This window comes from Trachinotus anak, unplaced genomic scaffold (genome assembly GCF_046630095.1).
Source record: "Trachinotus anak isolate AG129_WGS33_773 ecotype Australia unplaced genomic scaffold, CSIRO_AGI_Tana_v1 ptg000019l, whole genome shotgun sequence".
NCBI classification, from domain to species: domain Eukaryota; kingdom Metazoa; phylum Chordata; class Actinopteri; order Carangiformes; family Carangidae; genus Trachinotus; species Trachinotus anak.
The window spans coordinates 27742704-27758708 of record NW_027273870.1 but is presented as its reverse complement, the minus strand read 5'-3'; the positions used below and the strand labels follow the sequence as shown (position 1 = coordinate 27758708).

At 43.6% G+C, this 16005-nt stretch overlaps 1 protein-coding gene across 2 annotated transcripts in view; it reads right to left on the bottom strand.

Annotated features, from left to right (window-relative positions):
- Positions 1 to 15285, bottom strand: part of slit1b (slit homolog 1b (Drosophila)) — a 66675-nt gene extending 51390 nt beyond the window's left edge. For both annotated transcript variants that reach the window (XM_071504730.1, XM_071504732.1), the window contains exons 1-4: positions 13971 to 15285; positions 2093 to 2164; positions 231 to 302; positions 73 to 144 (exon numbers count right to left, since the gene is read on the bottom strand). In XM_071504730.1, the coding sequence (XP_071360831.1) occupies positions 73 to 144; positions 231 to 302; positions 2093 to 2164; positions 13971 to 14239 (485 nt within the window). In that variant the 5' untranslated portion in view covers positions 14240 to 15285. The remainder of the gene's footprint in view (positions 1 to 72; positions 145 to 230; positions 303 to 2092; positions 2165 to 13970) is intronic.
- Positions 15286 to 16005: the final 720 nt, after the last annotated feature.

The window sequence follows — 16005 nt, the reverse complement described above, 5'->3', positions numbered from 1 at the left end:
GCAGGCGTCAGATGTTAGATTCAGAACAGAGGCTGTGAGGTGAAGGACAGAGGTTTCAGAGGTGGCACTCACAGTCGAGACAGGCCCTCGTTCTTCTGAAAGAGCAGCTCCGGGAGTTGGCTCAGACGATTCTTGTTCAGACGACTGGAGGGACAGAAACATGCGGGAATAAGAAACTGAAAATATCACATTAGTTCAATGTGTGTGTGTGTGTGTGTGTGTGTTCTCACAGTCTTTCCAGCTCCTTCAGGTCATCAAACGCTCCCCTCTCAACGTTACCGATCTGGTTCTCCATCAGATGACTGCAACACAACATGATCAACACACACTGAAGACAAACGTCGCTGCATGTTTCAGAATGTGGGTCACTGGATTTTGCTGTTAGATCACAACGATTAAGGTGTCTTTATGTTCACAGAAATATCAGGACATATTAGCTACAAACATCAGTGCACCTGCTAAATTAAAGTGATAGTTAGGGTTATTTGATGTGGGGGTGTGTGAGGTCCTTATGTTACCTGCAGTAGATTGGAGTCAGCGCTCTCAGTTTAGAGAAGCAGCAGGAGCACCGGCTCAGAAGCTGAGTGATGAGCTGCAGTGGACGGAGCCAGCAGAGAAAACGTGTTTAAGTGTACGTTTTATTTTGAAAATTTTCACTGCTTTATCTTACCATCAAACAGCCCTTTCCTTTGGAACTACATTTTCTCTGTTACACATGAGTGCACCTGTATTATGCCACAGATCAGCTGTTTGAGTCACATATGGCCCTTTGTTAAAGCAGTAAAACAGTCAAAATAAAGCACAAACTCAGACTGATATTGGTTTTGAAAGTGGGCATTTTTTAGATGGTTAAATAATATTTTCTCTGCTGGGCCCCGTCCACAGCAGCTCATCACTCAGCTTCGGTGCCAGTGCTCCTGCTGCTTCTCTCTCTCTGCAGGTAAAACACTGACGATAGATCAGTACCCACATCAAATGACCCACACTATCACTGCACACTAAGAATGGCAAGTATGTGGGATCCGTTGGGACACTGAATTGTTTTGTATGAATTATGACACTCTGCACACAACATGATTAAACTGAGCCTCTGCTCAAACCAAAACAAAAGACAGATTGTAACATCGTTAAGATTGTTTCTCATGAAGACACAAAGCCTCGAGACACAGTCGCTGCAGGGGTCTGTGTGTTTGATAAATACACTCCACAAACCGCTGGGGTAACACTTCCACATCAATCCCCTCCTGACAGCAGCGAGCCTCGGGCTCCCGGCGGGCTGCTAATCTGTTCTGAGCCTCCGGAGATATCATTAGCTCCTGGCATGTCATCCTTTCAACACCTCGTGTCCGTCACTGACACTCTGCACCGTCCCGGTCCCCAGGTTAACACAGGAAACCACTGCTTGTCCAGCCTCTCCCACAGGGCATGGTGTTTCCAGGTCATAAGGTCACAGATAAACCCCTCCCTGTTACAAAGCTGACTGACACTGACACCGAACAGGCACCTCTGGGTGGTTCATGTGTCACTGCTGAGCTAAATCATCATTCGATGCCCTCTGGCTTTCGATGATTCCCACATTCCTTCTAGACCTGAAACTACCAGAGAGACGCCGGGAAAGAATAAATACAAGCTGCTGTCATCAATGAGCCTGACAGCTGTGAGGGAAGGCGAGGGCTCTTTACCTTCCAGAGAAGTGTCTGTGCATATTTTTGACTTGACAAATAAAAGAAATAAAGAAAAAACAGGTAACGATTCAATAAAGAAATGTTGGACTACTATGAAGTGGGTCTAAATAACAGCACTGCCAAAAAATGGTGTGAACGCCTCTCTGGATAATCACATAACATAATAATGCATGCACCAAGTTCTTCACATGAAAAAGACATAGAATGAGCATAAAAACATGTAGAAAACATTAATGTAAAACTGATGGAATAATAATAAAATATTAAGATGGAACAGAAATAGATGAATAAATAATTAGAATTAAGTTAAGATAGGATCTTGTACTCCTCTATTTAATGGCGCCTCGTATTAGAGGAAAACCTCAGTTCGATATGTGGCTGCGATGGTGAAAGTGGTCGAGACTTACAGGACTCGGAGGTGTTTGAGACCAGAGAAGTCCGTCTTGGTGATGACCGTCAGGTTGTTTCCGTTCAGATCGCTGGAAAACAAAGGAGGCGACAGCGGGTCAGAGAACAGGAAGTGATCCATCCATCCATCAATCAGTAAGTAATCACAGTATCAATACATTCAAATAATCAATGTCGTCTGAGAAACGTGCCTGATGACATGGAACAAAAAAACATTCATACAGATACAGTCTGCGGTTACTTACATAAGCACAACACTTAAATAAAGACAAACAACTGAATTAAAAAAAAATTTGACTTAGAGAACAGAGAAGTACAACTACCCAGCATCCTTCACTGCAGCAGGACCATAACCACAAATATGCACACAAATCATTGTTTTTTACTTTGTTAATAACTGAACGTGTATGAAATTTGGTTTAGTTCAGCCTTTTACTGTTGCTTTCAGTGAGTTTGCACCTACTGCACCTTGGACCTTCTAGCAGCCAGGCAGCCAGGTATCATCCTGAGGCTGTGATTCAAAAGGATCCGTCTGCAGGCTGCAATAACCACAGTTACTCCCACCGCTGTGCCTCCCGGTCCAGTGTGAAAGCGGTCTGAGCTCTGCAGCCGTGCTAACTAGCTGCTAGCTACTTTGTAGGACCACTAATACATTTTAACACACATTTTCTATGTGGTGATTATTCATGAAATCATACAGACACAGTCATTTTTGTCCTCTTGTGACCAGCTCCTGTTGTCTTCCATCTGCCATCTTGCTGACATCATCTCGTTTCGTTCTGTGTGATTTGGGCACCTTGCAGTTACGCCCCTCTGTTGCAGTCTGCAAACTCTAATTTATTCTAAAAATCCAAGCTTCACTCACTTTCCACCAGTTTTTCTCACAAAATAATAAAATAAATAAATTATTATCCAACAGAGCTCTCGTGATTGTCAAGTTCTTTCTCTTTTTACCCCAGAAAACAGTTCGATGGCTCCTCCAGGACACTCTCTGTGAATTTACACTTTAAAAGTGTCTCTGTACAGTACAGCACATTGTTTCTGCTGTTTGAAGTTATTTTCCCTAAGTTTGCAGTAAAGAAAGTCTTTTCAGTGCAAGTTCACTTTGAGGACAATCTGCATTTGTTTTTTTACTGTAAATGTGCGAACGTCAGCTTAAAACAAGCAAACTGTTTCTCCCAGACTCGTGTTCAGACGTACAGTATGAGACTCCCTCCAGCTCTCTCTCTCTCTCTAAAGGTTTAATCCATTGTCGCTCTCACTCCATCCGTGCATTTTGTACACACACTTCGGGTATGAACTGTTGCCGGTGTGTGTTACGTGATAGGTGCTCTTTTCAGCACGGTCGTAGAGGCAGCTCCTACTGGGAGGGGTTTAACCCTGTGACCTCATTGTCTGCTTTGATTGACAGCTGCGAAGAAAGAGAGGGGATGATGTCACTCTTCCCACGAGGCTTTGTGGAAGGAGAGGTAAACTGAGCCCTGCGCACGCACCTGTATATGTGTGTGTGTGTGTGTGGAGTGTCATGTTCCTGTGCTACTGTAAAGGGTGGAGCAGAGTGTGACCTTGTCTTGTCCTGTATAAAAGAAAGAGAGAAAGAGAGAGAGAGAGAGAGAGAGAGAGAGAGAGAGAGAGGTTGTTGTGGTTTGGGTGTGTGAACCGGATCTACACTTCACTCATAGAAACGCAAAGAAAACAACTGGAGAAAAAAAACTGAGACACACATGCTCTCAAACTCCAACATGTTCTTCTCTCAGATTCATTGGGAGTCAGTCTTTCAGGTGGTCCTGGTGTAATTTCTTTTGTTGTCTATAAATTATAGTTAAAGGTCCCTTATTGTATAAAGGTAGATATCCATGATTTTTATTTTTTTTATTATAAAGCAGGTCTAGGTTTGGTTTCTCTGAGTGTTTAATTGAAGTCTGCTATATTTCTATTCGATCACTCAGAAAATATGAAAACAGCATTGGGTGAAAGTGGGGCTGTCTGATAAGCTCCATCTACGCAATATCAGTCAATTACACCGGTCACTTACAACCCATAGCGCTGCTATTCTGCTACACTCTTTAGTCACATCTTGCATCTCTGTCACTCTATCCTCTCTGGAAGTCGCTTCACAGCCAAGAGCCTCCATAACTCCACATCTGCCCCTCCTCTTGGATCTTCCTCTTCTGTTAATCTCACTGTACCTCCTGACCGTCTGACTACCTTCAGCCGCGTTGCCCCTCGACTCTGGAACTCACTTCCACAAGACCTCCGTAATGTTGCTTTTCTTCAAATCCCTCAAACTTGCCTGTTCTGTTTAATTCCATCATATTTATTTCATGCAATCATATTTACAGGCCTCCAGAATTCTTTTTTCCCAGCTGGTATGGTCATTTTTGCATTTAATTTATTTAATTTTTTTGCATGTAACGTTTTATTTAAATATGTAAACATAAAACACAAACATGTACATGTATCAAAGATCACACATCACATGTAAGCATCACATCGATCCTTCCTATGTGAGATCTATCAGCACAGGCATCTCTGACACAGGCCCCCAAATGACCTCATTTCATCCAGTACGCAACTGTGTATATCTTTAACCATACACTCCTTCACAAGCTCACTTACAAAACCACAGACACATTTATAAAGAACAAAGAGCTCTAAACTGCAACGTTCCTTCTTTATTTTGAAGAGTTGGTGACATTCAATAGTCTTGGTAATGTTCATATTCATGGCTTTTTTTATTTTTTGCAATGAACAGCAAAACCCTAAGTTAATATACTTGATTTTCAGAACTTATATCCTCTGGAGTCTTCCCATGTATAAAGAATAGTCGCTCGAGAGGTGGGTCTACATCCAAAATTAGCTTGAACTTCACCTGAATGTCTCCAATACTGACACAATCCCAAAAAAGATCAGTGTGATCTCCAGTCTTCTATTGTCTCCAACAAGAAAGGAGTCTTAAATACTGTCATTCTACTTTCCAGGTGGGAATGCTTGTTAACTTCTCAACATAAAGGTGTGTCTTTTCCACATTATGTCATTCTTCTAATTCACATTTCATTCCCCGTTCTGTTTCCTAGAAGCCATCTACATAGGCGGGATATCAAATTCTTCTTCATCGCTCCCTCCATAGTCGACACAAACCTTCTGTCCATGCTGGATGGCAGATTGCATATCTGCTCCAAATCTTCATGTGTTTGCAAGTTGTTGCATTTCATCATCACTGAATTTCTTTTTTTAAATAACAATAATGTGATTGTTGTTGGGATTTGCACCAAACAAATATGTTCCTTTACGTCTGGAGAATATGACTTATAGGCCGGCAGAGTCTCTGTAGCACCACAAAGCTTCATTTATGGACTGTTGTGACACATTTTACCTTTATCAAAAAAATAAAAATGTCCTGCAATTTGTTGCACTTGGCCGTATTGTGATTTCAATAATGTTTCAATTAATTGTACAGACCTGGTATCTAGTAAACTCTGAAGTGCTCAATATAGTTGAACACACTCCACTGAAAATAATCAGTGGTGCAGCGGATTGCCGCACTAGCGTCAAGCTAACTGACACTTGTGTGTGGAAAATGTTTGAAGGTGAAATAATCTGATCCAGCTGGAAAAAAAATAAGATTTCTGGAGGTCTTACAGTCTAAAGGAGGAGGAGGAGGAGGAGGTGGTGGCTGCAAAGGGAGGGGATTGGCTGGGAGCGAGGGAGGGGAGGATGGATGGAGACGGGTCATGGCGGGGGGTCCAAAATCACCCCCTGGATGTGTGTGAAATTACCCTGACAGTTAGACTGCACAGGCAAGACAAGCATCAGGAGGAAGAGAGATGTACAGCGGGCGACCACATTTTCACACGCCGGAGCAGGTACGTTCAGAAGCTCGCGTCTGAAAACATCAGGATTTGTCTTTGTTGTTCGAGGAGCAGGAAAGACACTCGAGGGGACGAGGTGAACACAAGCACAGGCCTGATGAGGCGTGGTTAATTGAGTTTTGTGCAGCATGGCGGGGTCAGGGGTCAGCTGAGCGACAGACTCCCCTCGAGTGGCGACTCTGCCAAACAATAGCTCATTAAAGCAGAACGCGTCTCACACACACATACACACACAATCACAGCCTCAGTGGGCAGTGAGGCAGTTGATCCGCTCAGCTCTGCTCTCCACTGTTAGATCTGACATGGAGGGAGAGGAGGTGGGGGCTGGGGTCCAGTAAGATGATTAGATACGTTGTGTGGACAGAGAGAAATAAACATGAAAGACTTACAGTGAGTGGAGCCAACGATCCTGAGGCAGAGCTCAGTATCAAACCTTTTGAGTATCCAAGGAAAGTTGTGGAGCATCAGAGGACAGTGAAGAATGACGCTTCCAACTGTTTACATGTAAAATTCCTAATTTTTCATGTACAAATGTGAAACATTCATTTTTCAAACTGCTTAAATATGAGAATTCCAGGTTTTTCTTTGTCATCAGCATCGTCTAAATGTCGGTCGAATAAAAACAGACATTCAAAGACGTCGTCCTGGGCTTTGGGAAACTCTTACTATATTTTCAGTTTTTACTAATTGGCACATGAATCAATAACGGAATCATTAGCTGTAGCCCTAAAAAAATTCAGACAATGTTGTCCCCCATGTTGAGCTCTCAGGGCCACCGTACACACAGCCAAACGCAGCTTTAAAGGCACAGTATGAAACTTCTGCCACTAAGAGTCTCTCAATGGAAACAATAACACAAGACGTGTTGGGTGACAACATAAAATAGGCAACAACTCCCATTGGATCATGATTCTCCCAGTTGGGATTCCTTCAGTGTCAGTGGTTCAGGAGGTTTTTACTGGGAGCTGAATTCTCCACAGAGGTCTCCAAACACACCAGGTGATTATAACCAGGAAAACACTGAGTGAAGCAGTGATTCGCTGACATCATTGACAGGCGACCAATGAAACAGAGCGTTACCAAGATTAAGGTACTGTGCTGTTTCAGGTACAGGTGGAATAATGAAATACGATACTTGAAGTCCTGTTGGAATAACAAAACCATCACTACGGCAACTGTTTTACTTCTTGTTGTGACAATAATGTTGTGATGCGCTGTAGCAAAAGGTTCAACTATTCTGCAGGATGACGGAGCCCCCACCCCCACCCCCACCGCACCAACAAACTGGCTCCATCCAAATGACTGAGAGCTACGTTTTTATTACCCCCCTCAGAACGTCTCTGTTTCTGTGCAGCGCTGCAGCCGCTTCAGTCTTTGCTTGGTCATATGAGAGCAGAGCAATCAGAGCAAGATGTTAGTGAGCGGGAGGTTTCTCGGGTCATTTCCACTCTGCCCTGGGGTCCTTCATTTGGACCGAGGTCGGACCAAGATCCCACCCAGATGCTTGGTACATGAGCGGCAGCAAATTTTCTGAAGCAAATTTTCCTGACACGGAAAGAAAACTGCAGGCAGCTTTTACTGATTTAATTTCAATCTGCCTGAAACCAAGTTTATGAAATGTGACCAAGTCAACACAGGACTGCACTGCAGATGTAAAGTCCCTCCTCCTCTTCTGTTCTAGAACACCTCAGTCATATAGTCAACCCCCACCCCCACCCCCCCACCCCCCACCCTTTCACCTCCATCTTCACCAGTTCTCCTCCTTCGTCCTCACCTCCCCTTTTCCTCCTCTTCCTCAATGACAGCCTGAAACAATTCTTCCTTTCTGTTTCTCCTCCTGCTCCCTTCTCATCACACCTTTCACCCCAGACACAGCACAGTAGATGTGACTAATATTAGCAACCACACACACACACACACCCACACACACACACATTCCAGACTAATGGCACTTCATTAGGAGCATCTTTCCGCTGAGGGGCTGCAGGGAAAATGGTAAGATGATTATAAGAGATGGACAGAGAGAGAGAGAGTGTAAAAGAAGCTGAGGTGGCATTCACTGGTAATGAAACGAGGAGTGTGTGTGTGTGTGTGTGAGCAAGAGAGAGAGAGGTGGGAAAGGAATGGAAAGTGACTGTGAAACTGATGAAGATAATTTAGCTATTGAAAGAAAAGACAACTCATTATTCTACTTATTAATAATTAATAATAACAAGGTTAATATCAGTAACTAAAAGTAACGAAATAACCAAAACCAGATGTGAAAAAACATTTTCATTAACTGAAATATAAATAAAAATGAGGCTTTATAGAAAAACAGTAACTAACTAAAACTGTATTGTGAGTTTAAAAAACTAAATAAAGTTACAGAGAAAATGTCTCTGTCAGTTTCTTTCATATATTACCCACAGTGTTCGACCTGCGTCTCATCTCAGAAACACAATTACACACATTTTACACTCCAGGCAACTTCTTGTGTCGACTGTTTGAGCCCGTGTGTACATTTCATGTTGTTGTTGTTGTTGTGTTCAGTTGAATTTTTCTGGTTAATGACTCAAACACACTGACTAACACACATCTTTTACAGATGTCTTTAGAGGGTGGTTGTTCATCTGTCCTCAGTGAGAACATTTTTTAAATGGTTTGATGTTTTGTTGAGTTTTTATTAGACAAAATTTGTTCTGACCTTTTGAGTCTCGTCCCTGACAAATTTAACTTAACTAGAAACCTGCTTTAAAAATGAATCAAAACTAAAATGAAATTGAAAACAAAAAGTCAAAACGACATAAAAATATAAACTGATTAAAAATAACCTTGTTTTATACAGAACACGGAGGTGAGTGGAATTTAGTTTGTGTTGCTCACATCTCTAAGAAACTAATTTTAAAAACTTGACTACAGTCTGTCTCTCCAGGATCAGTAACCAGGTTACTCAGGATAATCCACAGAGCCGGCTGTGGACAGTCTCCAAGTTCCCAGTGAGAAACGTTCACAGTGAGATATGTTAATGTTACTGCTGAGTTTTTCTCCTACAGTAACTAATCATGAGAACAGAGTTTGGTTTGTTAGTTCTCACCGTGCAGCCAAACTTTAAACAAATACGAGGAAACATATATAAACACATTCAAGCTGAACGTGAGCTCAGAAAAACATCATTGTATTCATCACACTGTCGTCCCGTTGGCTGTTAGCGTTTAGGGAGGTTTTTGTTTAAATCTTCAATTAAATAATGTAACTCAATGCAATGTCCTCATAAGTAACAAAAACAAGATGCTGTGTGTGTGTGTGTGTGTGTGTGTGTGTGTGTGTGTGTGTGTGTGTGTGTGTGTGTGTGTGTGTGTGTGTGTGTGTGTGTGTATCTGGCGTCCATGTGTGCATGTGGCACCTCAGTTTCCCACTCTCTGCCCACCACCTCCTCACGCCCAATTAGCTGTCCCACTGGCAGCTACACACACACACACACACACACACACACACACACACACACTAAATAATATTAGAAACACACATTAATGCACAGCTTGATTAATAGTTTTCTCAATGATTCATGCCCGATTTATATAACGATGCATCCAGAAACAGAAATAAACACACACACGGTCTGAGAGTGTGTTTCCTCAATCAGTCTCAGTCTCACTCTGAGTTGTGAGGATCCAGGAACTCGCCACACTTTATGTCACACACACACAGACACACAAAGGTAAAACTTCAGGGTCCGACACAGACGTACAGACGTGCAGAGTTTGGGTTTGTGAAGATTTCCTGCCCCTCACTGTGTGTTAGGTTCGTTTAGAATTCACCTGCAGCAAAGTTCCTGTAAAACTCTACGTGATGCATCAGGTAACATCACTGAACTGATGTGATAATTATTCTGTTGTTACATCTGGATGAAAACCGTTTGAACTGATCTGCTCTTAAGTATAAAGTTGACAAAAACCAGTCAGTCCAGTCGTTTCTCTAATATCAGAGCAGACGCTCGCACACTCTTCTTCTCAGATTTTCCCTCCCTCTCTCTCTCTCTCTCACACACTTTCCTCTTTTCACTGCTCAAATAACCAAGCTCATCAGGGCCCAAAGGGGGCATCCATTTTTCAGCGTTGCCATGACAATCCAACGAGGAGGGGGTGTTCAGTTGGACTGGTGCAGTCACCTTGATAAATGACCCTCTTATTGCCAGCTGTCTCCCAGGGAATACTGTATACACACACACACACCGCTAACTCTCTGTGCCCCAGTGGCTAGCTGTCCAGCTGACACACACACACACACACACACACACACACACACACACACACACACACACACACACACACACACACACTCACTCAGATCACTTTACATGCTAATTGGGCGACAAGCCCTTTAACAAATAGCTGTTTAATGAGTGGCTCCTCTCCACTGCGGGGCAGGGACCCACTGTCTGAGTCCACAGGACGGTGGGCCGCTGGGAAACAATCCAGAGGTCAAAAGGTCACACTGGCTATGTTTACATGGACAGCAGTAGCAGGTCATTGGTCGATCTCTGCTGTAGGTCTTATTCTTTTTTAAGGGTCAGTTCACACAAACCACAAATAGACATTTTTGTCATCTAGTGGTGGGTTTGAATTTTGTGTCTGGAGGTTTTGAGATTTTTTCGTTTCCAATAGAACTAATTTAGTTTGTTGCTCGCCATCAAAAAACAGAACAGCAGTGCATCCTGCATGCATGTCCCGGTAACTGGCGATAATGCACAGACTCTATTTGTAAATGCCAGAAAAAGGCAGTTCATTTGTTGAAATGATAATAAACACCTCAATTTCAACAGGGTCCTCGCCCTCAACTGAATATATATATATTTATTGTTTTCTTATGTCTTAATCTTTAATAAAAACAAAAGCAGCTTGTAGCCTATTATTTGAATAATCAATGGAATAATTAGAAGGTAGAATACTCGATTACTAAAAGAATCAATAGCTGCAGCCCTGGTGAAAACACAACCTCCTGGACAGATGTAAATATCAAAGCTGAGGGCTAAATTTCTAACTTTGAAACATCAGTTACACCTGTCGATGCCACTAAATGATACTGTGCCTGTGTGTTATGTATATTTTCTATGTACTGTTTACATTTTCTGTTGCTCCACTGTCAGTTTCTATTACTGCAAGAAAAAGCAGTGTCCCTCACAGCGACGTAAAAAGACAAACGGGCGAGCGGCTCTGCAGGCTCACAGTTTTATTCCAGGCCATTTCTCTTTGACCAGGAGCCCAAGCAACCCCCCCCTCCACCACCCCCACCCCCCATCCCTGATCATAAAGCTATCAGCCTCAGAGGGGAAAACATCCTCCACGCTACAGTAAACCAGAGAGGAGGAAGGATAATGTGTCTCTGCTGGCACCCCCTGACAACCATCAATTATTCACACACAGGCACTCTAGAACCTGAAATAAACACACAACACACACACACTCACAATGTACAAAAACATACATGTTCACCCTGCACTGAGAGCCCCCACACAGCACATACAGTACATACAGTTGAGAGAGGGTCAGAAACAAAGTGCTTCCTTATTTACACTCACACACACACAGTCACGTTCTTCAGTTGTGTAGAGAAATCTCCAGTAGAGGATTTTTTTTGAAGGTGCTGCTGAGATGCATTGAGCTTCCTCCTCCTTGTTTCAGTGAATAACTGACAGATAATAGTCAGAGACCAGAGCTGATGTTTCAGTCAGCTGCAGTAGATTCTACACCTGGTGGCTCATCAGAATCACAGTAGACATTCAACACAAGCTGAACCTCTCTGCAGAACAGGCAGAAACAAGCAATTAAGACAACAACAGCGTCATCAGGAGACCAGGAGGCAGTGAGGCAACTTTACATGAGGCATCTACAGAGAAGAGGTGTAACTGTCATGTTTTTGTCTTCGTGATCGCAAACCGAAGCAGACGTGGACGAGAAGTCGAGAGCTGGAAATAACAGCTGCTGCACGAGTGTGATGTGAAAATCAAATCAGTGGGGCAGCGAGGGAAGTTAGAAATATCTACTTTTAATTACAGGAACATGAGTCGTTCCTCAAAGTGAGACGAGACATGGATCTGCAGCATCAGAGGAGACGGAGGAGACCTGTCGGCCGGCTTCGTGTTTGGACTTTGAAATGATGCTGTTATAAAGACACACACTCAATTTTGTCTCTCTTAGTGATTTAACTGTCTCAGTTTCACTTAGAGGGCAGTTTATTAGCTTCACCTGTAAAATCTAAAGCTCAGCTGAAACCTCTGCACTTATGAAGATAATAATCTTCAGTTTAGAACGACTCGATGTTGATTTGTCTATAAACGTATTATTGAGGTTGTAGTTTGCAGTGTTCAACGAGACCAGTGGTTCACGACCTTTTCCAACTCAGGGCTTCAAAATGTCAAAAATGTTGGCGGCCCACATCCGACCCCATATCAATACAGAAGTCCAATGACGCCGCCTTGGAGCGCTTTTTATTTTAATGATGTCAGTGGAGCTTTTTCCACGAATGTATTCTTCTAGCGCACAGTCACAGTGTTCGGCAGCAACAACAAAAAAGTTTCTATCATAGGTTTATCACAGAGCTCAGCCTCAATACAAGAAGAAAAAAAACAATTAAAAGAGTTTTTAAATGTTTTTAAAGATCATTTTAATTTTAAATAATTAGAAAAAACTTTTTTTTCCCCCATATTTACTTTTTTTCCACCAAAATTTTACTGTCTTACAAATGATTTGTTGGCCCACTTGTGATACCTTTGCGGGCCAGCAGTGGGCCCCGGCCCACAGGTTGGGAACCACAGAACTAGATGTCTTTGTGTCGTCTAATGTTTTGCCCCAAACCATTTACAAACATGAGGAGGAAGAAGATTAGAAACACATTTCAATAAAATGTCGACTGCTCAGTTATAATCATATATTTGAATGAACATTGTCCTTTTAACAAAACTGGGCCAATATTTCAGCCTCATAAAGGGAGAAAATGTGGCAGAGCTGTCGAGCTGGATTTCATTAGATTGTGTGGAGTTTGTGCCTCCGTGGATTTCCTCCAGGTTCTCCACCTTCCCCCCACAGTCCAAACACATGCTGGTTTAGGTTAATTGCCGACTCTAAATTTGCCCATTAGTGTGAATGGTTGTTTGTCAGCCCCATGATTGACTGGCGACCTGTCCAGTTTGTACCCCGCCCTCATCCACTGTTGCCCACGACCCTATAAGGATAAGCAGTATGAATGAATGATGATAGGTGTACCTAATAAAGTGGATACAGGCTGTAACTGCACAGCTACAAATGGAGGAGAAACCACTAAAGAGGAACCACACGCAGAAATGAAACAAGCTTATGTTCCACTTTTCTGTGCAGCTGAACTTTATGAATTCGTACCGAACAGGAGATGTGTGAGTTATTAGAGAACAATTAAATGAAATTCATTAAATGTAATTGCAACAGGGAACAACTGGAGGAGAAAGCAATGATGCTGCAGAGAAGAGTCAAGTGGAGAAGTGTGTGTGTGTGTGTGTGTGTGTGTGGTATGAAGTTAAACACACTACTGGTAAAGAGAGCTATAATGAGCACGAGAGAAGAGACACTGCGGCAGAAAATAAATGACACAAAACGTGCACAAATACACAGACACACACACTGATAGTGTGAAATAACTGCACACAGGGTGAGTCACACTGATAATTAAATTCTCACTACAGACTAATTTGTAAATCAACACACACACACAAACTCGCTACTTTGTCTTACACACACACACATCCATCTTGTACAGACAAATGCAAATATATGCATGTTTGGTTATACTTGTGAGGACCTTTGTACTCTGACCTATAAACCTGGTCTGAACAGGAACCCAGATCTGAACTGCGTCTTGCTCCTTTAAGCGAGAAGCAGCAACACACCGTCACTTTTAAGGATTCCCCTCATCTTACTATCCGTCTGTCATCATCTGGTCCTCACAAGTATATATAAAAAAAAATGTGAACACACACGTGGGGACTACTCACAGCCTCTCAGTCCCTCTGGGGATGTTTCTGGGTACGGAGTGGATCCCCAGGCCGTGACAGTCCACCGTGTTCCCCAGGCAGCTGCAGGGAGCGGGGCACGCCTCCGCACCTCCCCGACCCGCCGGCAGCACCAGGACGCCCCACAGCAGCATCATCATCATCCGCAGCCCAGACTGAGGAGCCCGGCCCGGGGCCCCCGCCGCCACCACCGCCGCCGCCTTCCCGCAGCCTCCTGACCCGGCTCCATCCCCTCTTCTCCCAGTAGGCATCCTGCTACCCTGCGGCGCTCCACCACACTGCAGAAACCAGCACAGATCCTCTGCCTCGGAGTGAGTGACCACCGGCACAAAGTGGACAAAAAAATGCCTCAAGTGCAAAGAGTGAAATATTCAAGAGGCTGAGACAGACAGCAGCACAGCCAGGTGAAGTGCAGCTGGGACTGAACGGCTGCCACTTGATCCCAGAGTGGCCTTTCAGGGAGAGAAAGAGAGGGGGGGGGGCAAGTATATCCTCTTCTTCTTCTTCTTCTTCTTAGCTTCAGAGCTTCCTCCAATTGCCTTCTCTTCTTCTACTCTCCTGTGTGTTCTCTGCTCTCTCTCTCTCTCTCTCTCAGGCAGCCGTACAGTGTGCTTGCCTCTCCCCTCCACTTTTCATTGAGTCATTGTGCACTGAACAGTGAGCCACTAGAAAAAAAAAAAAAAAAAGAAAGGGGGGGACTCCCTCACTCCCTCTATCTCACACACACACAGAGCAATCATCCATCAAAAGCTTTTACAAATAACAGCACTCAGACTCCTCCCATGCCACCCCCCCAGTCACACACACACACACACACACACAAATGCACACACAAATACACACACACCAGCACCCGGGGTGAACTCACATCTATTCAGTGACAGCAGTAGCGGAGCCGGCACCTACAGTGACGGCAGCCTTTTTCTCTCTCTCTCTCTCTCTCTCTTTGCCCCTCTCCTTGTTTCAATCTATCTCTCTCGTCCACATGCACTCTCCTCCCTCTGGGGGGGGGGGCTGCATGGACATGATGAGAAGAGAGACAGAGGGAGGAAGGGAGAGGAAATCGTGATCAGGCTGAAGCATCCGACCGGGAAGCTCCAGGGGGAAAATGAGAGGACGGAGGAGGAGAAACAATTTGTGGAGAGACGGAGCAATAAATGTGGAATAAAAGACACGCAGGGAGTTCTGCTGCGTGTTAAATGTGATAATATTTTTTTGCCACGGCTCAGTGCCAAACCAGCTCACCAAGCTGCAGGAACTTGGTTGAGGGAGGAGGTGTGTGTGTGTGTGTGTGTGTGTGTGTGTGTGTGTGTGTGTTGGGGGGGGGGGGGGGGGGGGGGGGGGGTGTTTCTTATGAGACTGGCATAACTGGAATGCCATAAGCTGCCACAGAGCTTACTCAGAAGTCTATTATGAATTCACTGGCAAGGCTTTGAAATTCAAATGCAGCCTGGCTGAGTTTTTTTTTTTTTTTTTTTTTTAAATCTCCACAGAAACGCTGGCTTCAGCTTCTGTGATTGCCATATTACCAAGGAAGAAAAAGCAGAGGAGGAAAAGAAAATCTGAATCATCAAGGGACATGGTGGAGAAAAAGCTACCAAAGCGTAAATCTACTGTAGAGAGCAGAGCAGCGACCACGTCTCACAGTTTTGATTAATTGCTTAAACCATAAAACATCAGAAATTAGAGAGGAAGGAGCCAAAAATAATCCAAAATCCACAGAGGAAAGCTGAAAATCCTCACATGTGAGAGGCTGGGAGCTGCTAATGTTCAGATAGATGATTTTTACAATTATTGATCAAAACTGTTTGTTCTGTTGAATGCATGAAGTCACCTGGTAGCTGTAGGAAGATCTCAGTTACAGCAGGCGACGACATTCAAGGTGCTTTACAAGAAGGAAAGAGGTGAAAAATGACTCTTTCAGTGTTTTCATCTTGTTTGCGGCCGCTGCCATATTTATCACCACATAATGATTTCTACAATATATCATGAGGTTATGTGGAGTGTTATTAGATTT